At 43.1% G+C, this 17,687-nt stretch overlaps 1 protein-coding gene across 14 annotated transcripts in view; it reads right to left on the bottom strand.

Annotated features, from left to right (window-relative positions):
- The window catches only part of MICAL3 (microtubule associated monooxygenase, calponin and LIM domain containing 3), a 194,652-nt gene that overhangs the window by 92,821 nt on the left and 84,144 nt on the right, over positions 1 to 17,687 (bottom strand). For 8 of the 14 annotated variants that reach the window (XM_081022591.1, XM_081022584.1, XM_081022593.1 and 5 more), the window contains exons 3-16: positions 15,867 to 16,074; positions 14,800 to 14,916; positions 14,434 to 14,535; positions 12,769 to 12,924; positions 10,753 to 10,853; positions 9,277 to 9,534; positions 7,840 to 7,955; positions 5,536 to 5,662; positions 4,636 to 4,729; positions 4,080 to 4,227; positions 3,492 to 3,688; positions 2,733 to 2,845; positions 2,346 to 2,408; positions 1,349 to 1,522 (exon numbers count right to left, since the gene is read on the bottom strand). In XM_081022591.1, the coding sequence (XP_080878717.1) occupies positions 1,349 to 1,522; positions 2,346 to 2,408; positions 2,733 to 2,845; positions 3,492 to 3,688; positions 4,080 to 4,227; positions 4,636 to 4,729; positions 5,536 to 5,662; positions 7,840 to 7,955; positions 9,277 to 9,534; positions 10,753 to 10,853; positions 12,769 to 12,924; positions 14,434 to 14,535; positions 14,800 to 14,916; positions 15,867 to 16,074 (1,974 nt within the window). The remainder of the gene's footprint in view (positions 1 to 1,348; positions 1,523 to 2,345; positions 2,409 to 2,732; positions 2,846 to 3,491; positions 3,689 to 4,079; positions 4,228 to 4,635; positions 4,730 to 5,535; positions 5,663 to 7,839; positions 7,956 to 9,276; positions 9,535 to 10,752; positions 10,854 to 12,768; positions 12,925 to 14,433; positions 14,536 to 14,799; positions 14,917 to 15,866; positions 16,075 to 17,687) is intronic. The other 6 variants (XM_081022594.1, XM_081022587.1, XM_081022586.1 and 3 more) reach the window with 1 other exon arrangement.

Genomic DNA, 17,687 nt, shown 5'->3' with positions numbered 1-17,687 from the left:
AAGAAAAAAAACGGAGTAAGGAAAAATTAGTCGGCAAATAAAATCGTATGAAAATGGAGAAAAGTAAAGAAAAAAGGAAGATGCGAACTTAAGATATAGAGGGCCGCATTTTATTTATTTTGGAATGGTTTATTTTAATAATGTTAGGTTGCAGCTGAAAGGGGTTTAAACTATTAGAGAACCAAAAATTCCTGGAATTCTCTCAAGAATTGAGAATGAAGCAGCTGCACATTCATTCTCAAACCGTGATGGATAAGGCTCCAAAATCTTGCATCTTAACCAAGATTATTGGCTTCAGGAAGGATTTTCTACTGCTAGGCTTTTATGGCTTTTTCTACCCACCTTTCTGAAGAACCGAAATGGATACAATTTAAGGAGGGGTAAAAGAACAGGCACTTTGCTAGAGGGCTAAAGCATTCTTTTTGAAAGCCTCTTCGCTTTCTTTTACTTTCACATTCAGAAAACGCCATATTAAAGGGACAGAAAAATGTTTTCCTATGGCCCATTTGGTGTTTTGGATCTTCTCCTGGGATATGCAGGACAGCATGCTTGCTTCAGCCATATGAATTTGTTTTAGTCCATGTGTACTCTCTTGCCCTGAAGACATTCCTATGACAGAATTGCAAGTGAAAACATGATTCCACTTGCAGTATATTATAAAACGGATTTTCTATGCTGGCAGATTTATTTTATTATTTAACTTCCCCAACTATGCTCAAGCAGGTTAAAATTACACAGGGTGCCAAGGTGATGAATGCAGCACTCCAGCTAGGAGGATCTGCTTTTCTAAACAGGAAATCTGGTTATGTATGGAGTGATTCACAGGGCAAACGATGGGGAGCGTTCTCTCATATGTTCAACTGTTGGCAATGCACCAAAGATTAGCTCATAGATGACTCACTTGACACACACAACTCATGTAGCTGCATCTCCCAGGATGGGGCATAAAACATGCATATGAACCAATGGGGGTGGCGGAAGCCAACAGTATCGTCACACAGAAAACTGCATGAATCGAAAGCCTGATTAAACCTCCAGAACTGAAGAACCGTTCTAATCCTTGGGGCAAAGATGGAGCAACATGCAAGCAGCTCTTTGCATTAGAAAAGCTGCCCTCTATCAAAATAATACAAAACCTGTAAGTGCAAGAACAGTAGTTACCAAGGATGGAGTTTCCCCTCTATCCTTAAGATGTTTCACCTATATGACCTATTTGAGAACAAGGAGGTACCCTGGTCAAAGCCAACAAGCCTCCAGATTCTCCCTGCCAGAAAAACCCAAAACATCCTACTAGCTAAGCCATTAGCTGAGGTGCAAATGACATTCAAGCTGAAAAGCCTCTTCCTACCTGTCTCCGGATGCCTGTGGACTGTGCAGGGGCATTCTCCTCAAATTTGGCCAGCAGCTGTGTTGCCATGGACTTCACTTTATTCTGATTCCCAATGGCGGCATCAATTCTCCTCTCTGTCAGGGCGCTCACCAGAGTGGGCCTCTCTTCTCGGTAGCTTCGGGAAGAGTCCTCCTGGCAAATTGAAATGGATTATACACTAATGGATTCCCTTTCCAGAGCCACTTTCTGCATATCTCCAATTTTGTGCATCACTCCTAATTTTCAAAACACACCTTCCTTCTTGCCAGTTTATCCTGCTCACTATATGCCCATCTACCTTCTAAACTGCTCCTGCTATGAGAATGTGCAATGAAATTTAGATAAACAGAACGAAGGGGCCATAGCTCAGTGATACAGCACAATCTTTGCATGCAGGAGGTCCCCAGATTCAATCTCCATCTTCAAGCTGAAAGGATCAGAGAGCAGCTGATGGGAAAGACATTTGCCTGAGGTCCCAAGAGTTCCAAAAGTTCAGTAAAGCTAACCTGAACTTGCCCATCTGAGCTAATTGACTCCCTCCCCCACATGCCATAGTATTAAGAGGAATTCAAAGAGGAAAATCCCATTGATCAAGATCACAAATGCTAACGTACTGTACATCTCTCTATCAGGATGCACTGCATATCTTCATATATTCCTGAAAGCTCACCTCCAAACATATCAAAGCAACACTGCTCAGGTTTAGCTGGAAACATCTTGCAGTAAGCAAAACAGTGACCATAATCGGAGTCTTTTGTATTCAAAACAATTACACCTCTCTGACAGTTTGGGTGGATGATTTGGTTTTACAAATACCTGGTGGTGCATGTTTCTGAGCTAAAGTAGGAGGCGGGGTCACATGACTGAATCCCCTCCCTTGCACACAGAAAATTGAACAGTTGCTTTTGGGAGGAACCTCCTGTGAAGAGGAAGGCAAAATGGAAAACAAAACAAAACAGATTACTCTCTTACTTACATCTTCTGACTGGCTTGTCTTCCTCCTCTTTCCTGCACCATCCAGGTCCTTCTCCTTTTTATCCTGGGCACAGAAAGGGGAAAAAACATTGAGCCCATATTTTCTCAGCCTATAATAATGCCTATAATAAATCTACTTTGCATGTTAAGTAAAAGTCATACCTAACCTTCTCATCTAAAATAAGCAGGTGCCTGAATAGCTGATGTCCTAGGGGTACGCATTAGCTCTGTGTAACCTGAATTACAAGTGATTTGGGGAAGGTTCCCATGTTTCCAAGTTAGATGACACCATCAACAAAGCATCTCAAGGTGGATCAGGGTGTCCCTGAACTGGGCATAAACATAAGCACTCTTTCTACAAATTTATTCCCAAAACAACTGTGGTTACCTTTGGTGTCCGTTTCCGAGAGATGCTCTGCCCCAATTTGCTGAAGAAGGAGATTGGAGATTTAGCGGTAGCAATTAATGCAGCTTTTTCTTCTGCATTCAGTTCCAGGTTATCTGTGAGAAGAAACAAATACGATTAGTTGAGACATAGCAAAATCTGAGACTAAACACTCTAAAGAGAGTTCCATTTCTTCTCATATATGAGCTTTAGTATTCTATATCCTTCTTTTTCTCTCTGCCCTCTCACTTTTCGTTTGCCTACACTTTATGCTGCAAAACACCCAAATCAATATTCTATTCAATCTCTTTTCCATTCTAGAAAAGGACTGACCATTTAAGATATTTTTGCTTAAAGTTGTTCAGAACTCCTTTTAGGAGAGACATACAACCTTTCCCTGTCTGCTTTCTCTGTTCCATCAGAAATATTCCCAATAGGAGGAGAAGGTATGTGTCTTCATCTCCACTTCAGGGATAGATTACAACATTGCTGCTGGATCCTTACCTGTGAAGCTGGAGCTTCAGGAAGCAGCAAACACCCCAAATGCCTTCCTAGGCATTACAATTTTAAAATATTTGTGGCATTTGTAATACAATTAAAAATGCACAATGAATCAATAAATTAATTAATAACTGTGTGTAGTTGTAGATTGCCCACCACCACCACCAATGAGTCAGTGGCCCCTGAAAGAAAGAAAAAATCCCCAGCTTGGCATACAGCGTTCAAGAACTATTTCTAGCAGATACATCCTAGTTTTCTTACCACCAGAAGGAAGGGAGTCCTTGAACATTTCGTAGAACTGGGTGAGATACATGACCATGGACAGCTTGTCTGGTTCACCAACTGATGCCATATCTTTGCCAGTCATGATGGGAGAGATCCCAAACTCTTTCTCAGCAACATCAAATGCCAGCTGGTTATTCTTCTCTACATTGTGTTCATCTAGAGAGTCAAAGTCTCTGGAGGGAAGAAAATGTGTTGCCTAAAGGTTAATTTCTCTATACCCACTAATCAATAGGAAACTACAAAATCCTCCCACTAGCAGCCACCAGATCTTATCTCATTATCCCCTCTCATTTCTATGGAGGACAAGACTATCGACAGCTACTGGCCATGAGGGCTATGCTTTGCCTCCATGGCTGGAAGCAGTTTCCTTCTGAATACTACAGGAGGGGAGTGAACCTGCTTGCAGGCTTCCCCTGTGCATCTGGTTGGCCATTATGACAAGAGACTGCTGACTAGATGGGTCATTGGCCTCATCCAGCAATTCTTACTCCTCTCCCAACCCCCACACCATTCGGACCATCTAGCGTCAGGATGCCCTCCTCAACTTAACATTCAGTTTCTTACATGAGGTCAGGGCGATATCGGTGGATAATGGCACACAGCGCTAGGCCGCTCTTCCAAGACATTGTAAGATCTGTTACGTTTACACCGGCATATCCGTCCGTCTGCCTCTGACACCAGCCCAGGAGTTTGCTAGAGCGAGCCACCGACTCTAAATACAAACACACAGATATGCAACTGTTGTTCCAGGTGCTCAGCACTGTTGTCCAGAATAAATAGATAAAAAGAGTACTGATAAAAGTAAAAAAGAATATATGCTTCTACCATACACACACACGCAACTTCAAATACGGTAACATTTTCCATTCTCATGCCTGTACACAAAAGTTAAATAATACAGCTTGTGTTTATCAAAGACTGCGAGTTGTCAAAGGGACTTTGAAGTCACTAAGGGACACTGAACGTGGCTTTTAAGAAAATATCCAGGCAATACTCTTCTAAAATTTATCATCTGAGAACCTGACTTCTGATTGCCACTGACATAGACTGTGGTTTTGAAACTCACGAGAAGGGAGAGAAGAAAGTGCTACAGAAGGAATGGGGAAGAATGGGAGCTTACCATTCCGCGACAACTTTGGTGTCCTGGAGTTTACCAAATTCTCTATTTCCAGGTGAATGTCTTTCAAGTCTCCTGTATCATACAAATGACGTACCTGTATACCAGTTCAAAAAGATTTGATTATTATCTCAAGCTTCAAAGAAGAATGCAAAAAAGTTAAGCATTCGTTGAATGACACAGGTGCGAGTGAACTATGTAAGTATCTGCAGAATAGTCGCTCTGATGACAACAGGGATGAGTACCCTGTGGCCTTCCAAATGCTGGATTCCAACTTCAGCCCCAGCCAGAAAATCAAGAGATGCAGACTAAAAACATCTGAAGGGCCACAGCTCACCACCCTAATTTTAAAACATACCCAACAAAATGCAGAAATCAACATCCTTAGAGAACACGAACAAAAGAAATCAACATCCTTGATGGGATTCAAAGTCTGTATGACTTCTATGCTTGCATGTTGTAAATTGATTTTGTTTTATACTAGCTTTGTATTTTGTTCTTCTCCGCAATCCAAAAAAGCAATAAATAAATATAAATATGTGAAATAAATGAATACTAAGTTACAAAGTTAGGGTAACTTTGGACAATGGATTTCTGCCTGCTCCACTCGTCCTGTCTGTTGATTAATGATATACAGATAGATAGATAAAATCTACCATATTTTTCGCTTTATAAGATGCACCTGACCGTAAGACACACCTAGTTTTTAAAGGAGGAAAACAAGAAACAAGAAAGCAACACAAAGCTTTGCGTGGCTATCCCTGCTCTTCCCAACAATTCCTCTTACATCTGACTCAAGGTACAGTACACAGACAAGAAGAGATAAAGACAGCCACATCAATGAGACACGGGACTCAAAGTGCATTCAAGCACACTGGAAGAGCCCAGGATTAAAGCAATTACCTGGGCTGGTCGCAGGAAGTTGACATTGATGTTTGGATACCGTGTGACAGGGTCAATGCAGTACTGGCTAAAGTTTTTGCTCACATTCTCAGGGGTGGTCTGAGGCAATAATCTATAGATGCTCTCCCTAGGAGAAAGAAGACAATGGCATTAGTACCGGTGACGTAAAAGAGTGCCTTCAATGACATAAAACGTTGCCCAGTCAACGCCTTTTCCAGCAGCCATCACTGAGTGAAATTATTTCACCCCACTTAGCAATTGTTTGTCTTTGCCATCTATGGCAAACAGTTATCCTTTGTTGCTGCTTAGGACAATATCTAACTGTCCCATGCGCATGTGAAAAGCTAAAAGTGTAAATGCGATGTCCTTTCTGTAAATATTTCAAGGCACTCTGTCATTTAACTGATTATATTTAGGTTTCAAGCAATCCCTTATGACACGGTTGGCCTGAGCCCAGAAACTCAAGACTCACTTTTTCCATTCAATTAAAAGAACCAGAAATATTTACCTCGTTTTAAGTAGGATAGTACAAAAGCAGCCGGCGTTTCTGATTCACCTAAGCTGTGTTTGCCTGGCCACAAGTATGTGGAAAGCCTTCAACAGATGCACCTATTCGCTGGAGCCTTGCCATGCAGTAACAAACCAAACAAAGCAAAACCCAACTACCTGATGAACTTCACCCTGCCATGCAATATTTGGGGCCTGTGTAATGCCTGAGCATTTTTGGAATGCTAGGAGCCGACGACTGATGAGTAATGGCTACATTCAAAGGCAGTTGGAAAAATCAGTTAGGAGAGTGAGTTGAGAGAATTAAGAGTGAGGGGGGACAGCTTATGAGAAGGTTAGACAGAGAATAAAGGAATTAGCGATTAGCACGATAACATCTGTTTAATTTGTTACAATTTCTCTTGTCTCTCCCGTGTGTATGAAGTAAACTTCTACCACAACCTTTGCCTGTGCCAGGGCATGACACCAGAGGTTAACAATGCTGTTATGCAATGGGATAAGGAATGAAATGTGACTCAGAAAAGAACAATTTTGAACTCAGAAGAACAATTTTCATCTTAATTACATTGCTGCTTGGCTTCAAAGCCTTTTAAGGTAGGTAGGCCCAGAAGTGCTCATTTGTCAACTGATCTGTCCTTAGAATACTGGGAGAAGCTGGCAGAAGATGAGTCTGGACCTCAATCTTGTATTTACTAATTACACTTGAATTAGTGTTCTCCTTCCTAGTTCTTCCCACTATCCCCACGTGAATGCATCTCATTAAGGACATCCTTCCTGCAAGTTGCTTGCATAAATTTTTACAATGTCCCTGTTCATGGCTCCTCATGCGTTATTCACTCAGGAAATGAGGACTAGTGATTAGAGCACCAATATCAGACATGGGATGAAATCCCTATATTCTCCAAGACTGCAATTCTAAACACACTTAACCCCAGGGCAAGTGTCACAGTACTCACCGGGGATTATTTCTGAACAGACACGCACAGGACTGCAGTGAGAGTCCAACTGGACAGGTGTCTCTCTCTCTTTCTCCATCTAATCTCTCTTGTAAAACCATTGCAAGTGTACATAAAGTAATCCCACTTAAAAAACCCTGTGTTGCTTGCAGGAAGACAATGGTATGAAAACTGCTCCACATGAGCATTAAATCTGATTCTGCACACAAAGAAAAACTTCCTAATGTGTCTGGGTGGAATTATACAAATTCAGCAGATAAACACACAAAGAAAAGCACAGCAAAAAAGAGTGGGGAAACTGAAATGCAATCGGACAAAAAAGGTGCAGAATTAAGGTTGGTTTGTGCTTGCATAAAAATCACATGATTTCTGCAGGTATATCAAGGAGCCACAAACACTTCCATATTATGGCCCAGTTTGCACGTCACATTAAACCCTAGTTTAAAACGAACTGTGGTTTAATGTGAACAAGCAGCATGCTAGTTTGCAATATCAAAAGTTCCCTGAATGCTTCCCCTCTACTAACTCCTAACAGGTGAAACAAACCAGAGTCCAGCTTGCCATGTCATCCGAATGAGGGCTCAAAGTTTGCTTGCTGGAAACAAGCCATGAGTCGTAAACCAAGAACTAAACTTGACTACTGCTTGTGGCCTGTTTTGGGGAAAACAAGCCCGTGTTTGGGATACACAACAAGCCACACTCTGGCTTATTTCATTTGCAGTACAGTAGATGCAGGGAATTACAGTTTAAGCTGACATGTGAACCAGGCCACTCTCTCATCTGGAGAGAATTCACGTTTATTCTCTACCCACCACCACCAAACACACAGAAATTTCTTTACCTCTCTGCCAGAACCTCCAAAGGACTTGTTCCCAGAGACCAGCTTCGTACCATCCAGGCAGAATCCATGGCGGCAAGGAAGCCCCTGGCAATTCCAGTTCCCATTGGCCAGAATGGCTAGAAGCAACCACCAAGAAGCAATGGGGGAGGGGGGAGGAAGAAGAAGAGAATAAGTTCCCTAAGAAAACTGGGGAAGCTGACATATTGCAATGCTGCCTTAAGACCCGGACTCCCTCCAAGCCCCTGTAGGAGCAACATCTAATAATTTCAATGCACCCTTATCCCCTGAGCTGCCACAGTAGCTTTCCAAAGCCAGATATGCCATTTAAGTCAATTACAGACTGCTAATTGCTGTTTGCTACCCAATTACAGGCTCTATAAACCATGCTTCTTTTCAAGTCATAGCAGAGCAATTGGGGGATGGGAGCACTTCCAGCAGTTTCTCATCTGGTCTCTTTTGCATGTTGCGTTTTTCAAGTCACAAGGACACTCCTGCAAGTCACACCCATGTCTGGATGTGCATATATATGTAAGACCTACAACAACACTCCACTACTTCCATGTGAAGCCAGAGGCAAGAGAGCTGCATAAGAAGCAACACTAGCATGCATCAAAATGTTCCAAACTGTGAGAAGGCTCGCCTCCTTTTATCATGCAAGTTATTTTTAAAATTTATTCAGTATAGGTTTGTTTAATTGATGTGGATTCTGGAGAAAAAGCAGTGTGTTGATAGAGAGCAATTAATAGTCCACCCCTATTCAAATGAACTAGATAGTGATGGAAGTTGCCTTTTGATATTCCTCCACACATTTACAGGAAAAAAAGGAATTATTCTTTATGCACAGTCCCCTGCCCCACAAGATCACGGGGTGGTATTCAACACTAGTCCTACACAGTAGACCCACTGAAGTTAATGGACGTGTCTAAGTCAGCATCATTAATTTCAATGGGTCTGCTCTGAGTTGGATTTTCTCCAGTGGTGTCACACAGCTGATGGTGATGCCTCCCTCTGTCAGTGTAAAGGAGGCGAGCAACTTTCTGTGATTTCCCCTCCTGCCTACAGCCTCTGCATCCCAAAGTTGCTTTGGAGGGTCCCCAAACTCTCTGAAGCAGATACAGAGCATCAGCTAAGCAACAGTGTTTGAAATAACCCATTGTTTTCAAATTCTGTTTTTCTCCACCCATTTATTTTTTCCTCCAGATTTTTTTTTCTGCTCTGTTCAGTGCTAATCCCCTCAACAAACACGGAAACAACTACATATTTGATTGTGAGGTCTTGAGGGCAAGGACTTCTCTTTCTGTTGCAAAGTGCTGTGCGCATCAGTGATATTACATTAAGAATACTAAACGTTGTTGACAGCCCTGAGCATCTGTGATGGGAAAGGACATAAAAACAAAGCTGTTTGAAACAAGAAACAACCCATGTAAAAGAACAAACCTCTAACAGACTGTCCCCAACCAATGCCACTAGCAACTGGTGGCCATTTACTTCTCGAACCATGGCTGCGTTCTCTGAGGCATACATGCATGTGAAGTCAAACATGGCCACATCGGGCTGCCCATAGTGGTTGATAGCGAAGTCCAGCGATGGCAATTGCTGATTGGTTGAGAAGTCAGCTGCTTCCCTGGCGTAATTGAGCAAAGCTTCCTGATCCACATTCTCCCGCGAAAGAAGGAGCTCTGTATCTGCATAGTCCTGCAAGACCAAAAAAGAGAGAGAAAGGATCAGGGATTGTGCAATGCTCTGAGGGCATATAAGGCAACCCTAGCACTGAAACCAACCAGACCTGGCATCACCAGCTAGCTGCCTAGACAGCAAGCCCCCTAGGAACCTCTTCTGAGTTGTTCTAACTTCCTCAGCAGGAGAGCCAAGCATAACAATCAGACTTTGTTCAAGAATTGTGCAGGTGGACAAGTTTGCAGCACAGTGTGCCAATATTCAAGGTGAACTTTGGTACATCAGTGAAATGGATGAACTTTTCCATTGCAGATGTCCTGGGCCTCTGCCATCAGCCAGGAGAATAAAGATCACAGGGAAGATGCTCCCCTGGCCTTCTAGGAAGAACATCATGGCAAGGCAGAGATCAACCTGGCCACTTCGGTTGACCAAGGACCAGAAGGGAACTTGCTCTACCCGTCCCTGCCAAAAACAACACTTGTAAGAGCTTCATAACTCAACAAGGAGTAGTGCCCAAGTTTGTATTCCCCCCCCCCTTCCCCCATAATATTGTGTTATGTGCTTTAGACTGTAAGCCTGAGAACTGGGACCATCTTATTGTAAGCCACTCTGGGAAGCTGTCAGCTGAAAATCAGGATAAAAAATACTTTAAATAAAATAACAGGAAGGAATGTTTATTTTCAGCTCCATAGCATCTTATTCACACAACAATATGTACTAAGACTCAATCCATACTCTGGTGGTTAAAAAACAGCCCTTTGCTGCCACACTTTATATCAAATAGCACAGATGTATTTTTCCTGGATAGATGTTTATGCACAAAACAGCAGCTCATTTACTGAGTCAGTTCAGTTACACAGTGGTGAAACAAATATGTCAGAACACAAGAGCAAACTCTGCCACTACTGAGAATTAAAGATACCGATCATGCTTGTCTTTCAAGATTACTCAAGGTCATGGTTATATAAGGTGCAATTAGCTCTTGAATTTTGGTGACTGCTTCTGGGGGCACCTGGACCACTGCATTATTTGTCAGTTTCCCATTTAATAATCTAATGGCCTCTTTGCTTTAAATTGACGCTATCAATAATCTGAGTCAAACCGTGTCCTAGAAGATTGATGTGACAGCCAACAGCAAGTCAGCAGAATAGTTAGCAAACTTTAAAGTGCTTGAATGATGGTGCTACACTCCACACAGGGTACAAAGGTTTCAAAGAGACTTAACAGCACACTCACATGCAATATCACTCCTTTTTCCAGTAAGCTCTGCTTTTTGGCAGTCATAACAAAGTAGTGGGTGTCATCTTTGTAGTAGACAATGTTCTCTAGATCAATACCTAAGTTGGAAGAAAAACAGACACAGAGTCAAGCAGTGGAGGGGTAAATACAAGAGCACGTGACAGAATGCAGAATGTATTGCAAGGGGCCCTCCCGGTGATCTCACCTTACATGTCCTTGTAAGATGGTCTAAGGAAGACACCTATAGGGAAAAACCAGCCCCAGACTACAAGATGCTCCCAATGCTACAAGAAGGTGCCCAATAAGAAAAAGAAAAAGGCTTCTTCCTGGAGCTGGAGCCAAAACTGGGGTATAGGAACAGCACGATGCCTGAAAAAGGGAAGGGGAGTGATGCCATTACTCATATCTAGTTGATATGGACCCCTGAACGCCTCATTTTCAAAACTCTAAAGGCCCAAGATGCAAACTTCTGCCAAGCAGACTGCAAGGCATATGATGCTTTTGATCCAAACAGACAGGGTTTTTCTTCTAGAAAAATAGGTGCCGGTACTCACCATGAAGTTGTTACAGTAAGTGCCACACTTAACAACAACAACAACAACAACAACAACAACAACAACAGTAGCAGCAGCAGTCTAAACCCCACTGTGAACAGATGTAGCCCATAACTTGCAAGTTGTTAAGTGAAGAAGTAGTCCCGGATGAATGGCCTTTTCAGAAGCCTCGGCAACATGGAACCAAACAGTGAAAAGGGTCCCACAAGACAACACGAAGCAAAGACCCACTTTAAATGTACATACAGCACTGTGGGGGTGGCTGCAGTTGTCACAGCTGTTTCCATACTAAAAAATAAAAAAATAGTCCAGTCGCACCTTAGAGACCAACTAAGTTTGTTCTGGGTATAAGCTTTCGTGTGCATGTACACTTCTTCAGATACACTAAAACAGAAGTCACCAGACCCTTATATAGTGGGAGGGTGGGGTGGGGTTTTTCTCAGAAGGGTAGTAGAAGATGGGTGATTGGCTCAATGGGTATGGTAAACCCGTTGATGACTGTTAACAACTGCAATTAGTCCTACAGGAAAAAAGCAAGGGATAGTATGCAGATGACCAAAAATAGCTTTAGCATGTGTAATGAGACAAAAATCCACTATCTCTATTCAGACCAGGTCTTTCCATAGTTTTCAGTTTAGTAATAAGTTTTAATAATTTGTAATTGAGCAAGTTTCCATACTGGGAGAGAACATCTGAAGTGTTCCATCAAGTGGGTTGCTGCGATGCTACAGTTAGGAAACATGCAGGTAACATAGCTCCCAAGTGGCTGCACATCACCGCTGTAGTTACTTAACCATTATGGCCCCACATAAAGGTAAAGGGTAAAGGTCCAGTCATGGCCGACTCTGGGGTTGCGGCGCTCATCTCGCTTTACTGGCCGAGGGAGCCGGCATACAGCTTCCGGGTCATGTGGCCAGCATGACTATGCCACTTCTGGCAAACCAGAGCAGTGCATGGAAACACCGTTTACCTACCCGCCAGAGCGGTACCTATTTATCTACTTGCACTTTGATGTGCTTTCGAACTGCTAGGTTGGCAGGAGCAGGGACCGAGCAATGGGAGCTCACCCCGTCGTGGGGATTCGAACCGCCGACCTTCTGATCGGCAAGCCCTAGGCTCTGTGGTTTAACCCACAGCGCCACCCGCGTCCCATGGCCCTGCATAGAGTGTATCAAAATAGAAACGAGATTGTCATGAGAATCAAGCATAATGAAAACATACCATAGGAATCCACTGTTGTTTCACCCTTTAACAGGCAGAGAACATAAGCCAAGACTCAGAAACCACGCTATCTGCTCTATAAACTGGGCAACTGAAACAATCCCACAAGTCTTCCTTGTGGCACCACAAATGGAGAGCAGCCATCCTCCAAGTAGTACAAAGAAATCGTGAAAACTGAAGAGATCAAATATGCATATTGAAAATGCCCCTTTTTCGTCTTTGGACTACTTCTACAAACCTGTAGCTTCTCGTAGATCCTGGAAGAATTTCTGGTTGAATATAAAGGCCACACCACTGATCTCTTCAACTTTGGCTTCCGCTGTTGTATTGCGGTTGATGAAGTTTGCCGTAATGGCAATTGCCAGCTTGCCACGAAATTCTTTTCGTCGAAACCCTAAAGAAGAGATAAGGGACAACAGAAAAAGGCACGCGGTTCAAAGGTTTCACTGCAACAACAAAAGTGCCAATTAAATAGGCTCAGGGGTGTTTTGATAATGAAAGTGTTGAAAATGGAAGCAGCGGCCGCATGGAGTAGTAGAAAAAACTGGATTAAAACAAGAGACCTGGACTTTTACTCAGCTGCCCAAAGACTGAGTTGTTTCATTCACCAGAGTCAGCACCTACAGTAGTATATCTAACGTATTTCTTATAATTAGGGGCAGATACATTCATTTCACTAAGTGTGCAATAAAACTTGTATATGGGCCTTTCACAGTCCATTCTGGGTATAGAACCATAAAAATGTAGAGTTGGAAGGGAGGCCTGAGGATCATCAGCCCCCTGCAATGCAGGAATCTCAACTAAAGCACCTACTAATTATGTAATGTATGTCCTCAAAGTTGCTTCCTATGTTACTTCCCCCCACTGTAGTTGCAGACAATGTACCAAGTAGTAACTTAGTACAGTGGGAATACCGTGAACAAGCATGGGGATCATCTGCCTGCATGAGGAGCAGGATGTTTCCACTCCCCATCTTCCCTCTATCTCTGACTGGGTGCAAATGTGAAATAAAACTCTCTTCTCGTAGCTTAAAACAATGTATGATACACCTTGTTGCATGACCAGTGTGATTAAGCGGTAACTTGATCAAAGTAGCCAAGCTGTGCTTCTGCTGCAACAGGCGAAAATCATAGAGGCCTTAGAGATTAACAAATTTACGGTGGCATGAGCATTGGTTGGCAGGAGCTTCCTTAGGTCAAATAAAATAAAAAATAATCTTATCAAGGGGAGTGAAAGCGTATTTTTCTGCAGTTCAACTGGTTAGGAGCTGCTGAGTATGAAAATGTTCCACCAGAGCATAAACAAGGCAAGCCGGATGATCCAGGTCTAGCAACTTAGCACACATGAACACACAACACTTCCTTATACTGAATCAAACCAGTAGACCATGTAGCCAGTGCCATCTACCCAGACTGAAAACAGCTCTCAAGAGAAGAGATATTTTCCAGTCCTGCTACCTAAACACAATCTGGCATCTTCTGCATAGGGCCGGCCCTCTCATTAGGCAGGGTGAGGCAGCCACCGAAGGCAGATGATTTTGGGGGGATGTGAAAGGGCAGCAAATTGTTCGTCACTTAACGTGTCAGTATTGTAGCATATTTGTAGTATATTTCCTGCCTCAGGTGGCCAAGCAACTTGACTACTCTTGGGTATTATGCACCTTGTCTTGGCGAGGGGCAGCATTAGCTGCTCTGCCTCAGGCAGCAAAAGGTTTTGGACCACCTCTGCTTCTGCATAAAAAAAGTGCACGTTCCATCACTCAACCATGGTCCCCACATCCAACATAATTTATTTCAATAATGTGTCCCCCTGGAAGACTTGCAAGACAGTGGTTGGGGGTGCATAGCTGAGCAGAAACTAGAGGTGCTGACTCCACGCTGCTATAAACACCAGTAGCAGCTACCTTCCAATGTGTTCCTCCTTCCATCTCCTCCAATGATCACATCAAACTCGTATTCCGACACAGGATGCGTTTTCGGGTGAACTTGTGCACGCCAACCTATTCCTATGAATAAATTCTGCATGTTAATAACATTTTAGCACAACGATACCAGATAACATTTCACAGAGTCTAGCAAAACTGGTGTGGAAAGTTAATTGCGCCTTAACTTGCCTCCCCCGGGGGTTTCCCCACTACATGCATTACTGAAACAGCCCGTGACAGACACTATGACAATGCAAGAACCAGCTCTCAGACGCCACCAGGAGAACAATACACGCCTTCATCTTTACTCTTCCAGATCCTGCCGCTCATCCCAACTCTACTTACTCTCATTCTCCTGGTCCTCAGGAGGGTAGAGCAGCCCCTGGAATTCCACATTGACATGGATCTCAACCCCCAGGATTAAGGAGACTTTCAAGAGTATCAGCTGGAGCTGACGAATACCTGCAAGACAGAGGGGCAGACAATGAAAATGACAAGAAGTGCTTAACATGAAACCTGCTGACTGGCACTAACGCATTACCAAGGCCTGCCACTAATGTTACCATCAATCCCCTCAAAAGAGCTTTGTAACCTAAAAATATAATCCAATAGTCAATGAAGTGACTGAAAGCAACCCTTGATGCTTCCCGGATGACTATCAGCAGCAGAACTTTAAAGATTAAAGCGTCTGGATTTAAAGCGTCTGGATTGCGATCAAATGAGACTGTACAAAAGAAAGTGGATAGGAAATCAGAGGTGAAGAACTATTATTTTGCTATGGTGAATTTCTTTCCTGAATGTACTTGATCTAGTATGATCTGCTATTTTACCAGGGAGACTCATTAAAACATTTCCTCTCTCATGTGTACCTCTCCCCACAAGGAGCAATTGAAAAAAAAACTCACCTTGTGGCAATTTATACAGCCATGCAAGTAACTACCCACATCTCTTTGGTAGACACCTGTGATTATTATCTGTCAACAAAGACAGGCTGCTGCTCTTAATGAACTTACATGTGTTATCTGTGTACAGCTACATACATTAGTTGCTGCTATATCAATACATTAAAAAATTCAAGGACAGAAATCCTATGCAGATTTTCTTGGAAGTACGCCTGAATGGAATTTCTGAGAATACAAGTGCGTGAAAGGATTTGAAGGGCTGTAGAAGGAGAACTCACTATCTGGCAGGAGACTTGCTGCTCCCATACCCACCAACCGCAACTCTAGCCCCCTTCCTTCCTCCAACCCAAGCCTAAATATGAGAAAGCTAATAAATATTATTGTGGCAGGCAAGTAATTTTCTATGTCAAAATTATCCGCATCACAACAATCTCAGACACACACACCACCCTCCTCAGCCCCATCTAAGGATATATATAATTTGTGATAACCAAGAATGGTACCACTTACTGATATGGTCAATGGCTCCTGCACAGAATTTGCCATAGAATTTTTTGGCGCCAAGGCCCCGCAAGTCATGTATGGTAAATGGCCACAGATGCAGAACATTGTTGCGGGAGAAGGCATCACGCTTTTCTATCACCACCACCTTTGCTCCTAGAAAGGATAGGTCAATGGCTGTTCGAAGGCCGCAGGGTCCAGCCCCAATGATGAGACACTGCAAGAGAGGCAACAGTTTTATACGTCATTGTATAAAGACGATTCCAAAATTCAAACTTCCAAGTCTGGACGGGGGGGCGGGGAGGTTTATATGGCCTTTGTTCACTGAAATGCAACAAAATCCAGGAAGACATTGAAAGATACTCAAGTGCACTTTCTACAGTTCTGGCTATAGGACGATCACCACAATTTCAGTGGAAATACACAGCAGTGACAAAAAGCCAGTCTTCTTCATCAGGAATCACTTCAGATTTGTGTCAGGCAACGTCAAGTTTTCAGAATAACCGTAGTCTTTTCCTAATATGAAATGGTTCCGCAGAATCAAATCAGGTTACCTGCATGGCGGTATGCCTTAGAAAATACACACAAACCAGCTTACAGTTTTCCAAAGCAGCTTTTGTCTACACAGGATTCAGCAAAAGCAGTGCTTGGATTCCCTACGCATAATAGTTCCTCCACTTCAGCGTTTGACTCCACTATCATAATATTTGGACAGGGGCATGACTCAGGGGTGGAGCATGTACTCTGCGTGCAGAAGGCCACAAATTCAATCGCTGCCACCTCCAATTAAAACTATCTCATGTTCTGAGTAAGACCTCTACCAAAGTTCTGCTCAAATCTCAGAACAAGTTCACTTTCTAATTCCCCTCCATTCCCAAATCAGATTTATTAAAATGCCATTACATGTACACCCCACTTTTCCTCTAGGTGCTCAAGCTGGTGTGTACACAGTCCCTTCACTTTATCCTCAAAACAACCCTGCGAAGTAGGGGAAGCGCACTTTGTGAGCTTAATGGCCGAGTGGGGATTCGAAACTGGGTTTCCCAGTTGCAGACAAACACCAAGCCAGGCATCCCCAACCTGTGGCCCTCCGAATGTTTTGGCCTACAACTCCCATGATCCCTAGCTAACAGGACCAGTGGTCTGGGATGATGGGAATTGTAGTCCAAAACATCTGGAGGGCTGAAGGTGGGGATGCCTGCACTAAGCTGCTGCTATAGTTCCTGACACCATCAAGAAGCCACAGTAACTTCCATGAACAGCCACTCTGGAATCCATGCCCACATTCTGAGCTGTGTTTGGGAGGGGAAGATAGTCATGTTGCTGCCCCTGCAGAGATTCTATGCCAACTTCATTCCCTACTGTGCCAGTTTCTATTTACAGCAAATTTTCATATAGGGTAGTATTAAGAAATGTGATCTGTGCATGCAATCTGAAATGGTACAACTGCCTCAGAGGTCTACCTCCTCTTTCAGCTGCATATGCAGACTAAGTGGGTTGCCCACTGTAAGTCCCTCTGTCCTCACCTTGCTCACAGTGTTGCAAAAATGATACAAAACAGAACAAACAAACCAGCAAAACCGGAACACCCACATGCTCATCCCCAAGACCTTTGGAGGAAGAGCAGAATACAAATGAACATTCACACAAGTAAAAACTGAGTGCTGGTGACTTTTGGAACCCTGTCACTGGCATAGCAAATGGGGAAATCACTCAGAAGCTGCAATGGGAATTCTTGCCTATTCCAAGAATTATATTAGGAAGCGATATCACTAAGCCACCAAACAGCCAGGACAGAAAAGATAAGGTCAAAGCCAGGGTAACAAAGAT

This window comes from Podarcis pityusensis, assembly GCF_964106645.2.
Source record: "Podarcis pityusensis genome assembly, chromosome: 10".
NCBI classification, from domain to species: Eukaryota; Metazoa; Chordata; class Lepidosauria; order Squamata; family Lacertidae; genus Podarcis; species Podarcis pityusensis.
This window is presented reverse-complemented; position numbering and strand designations above follow the sequence as displayed.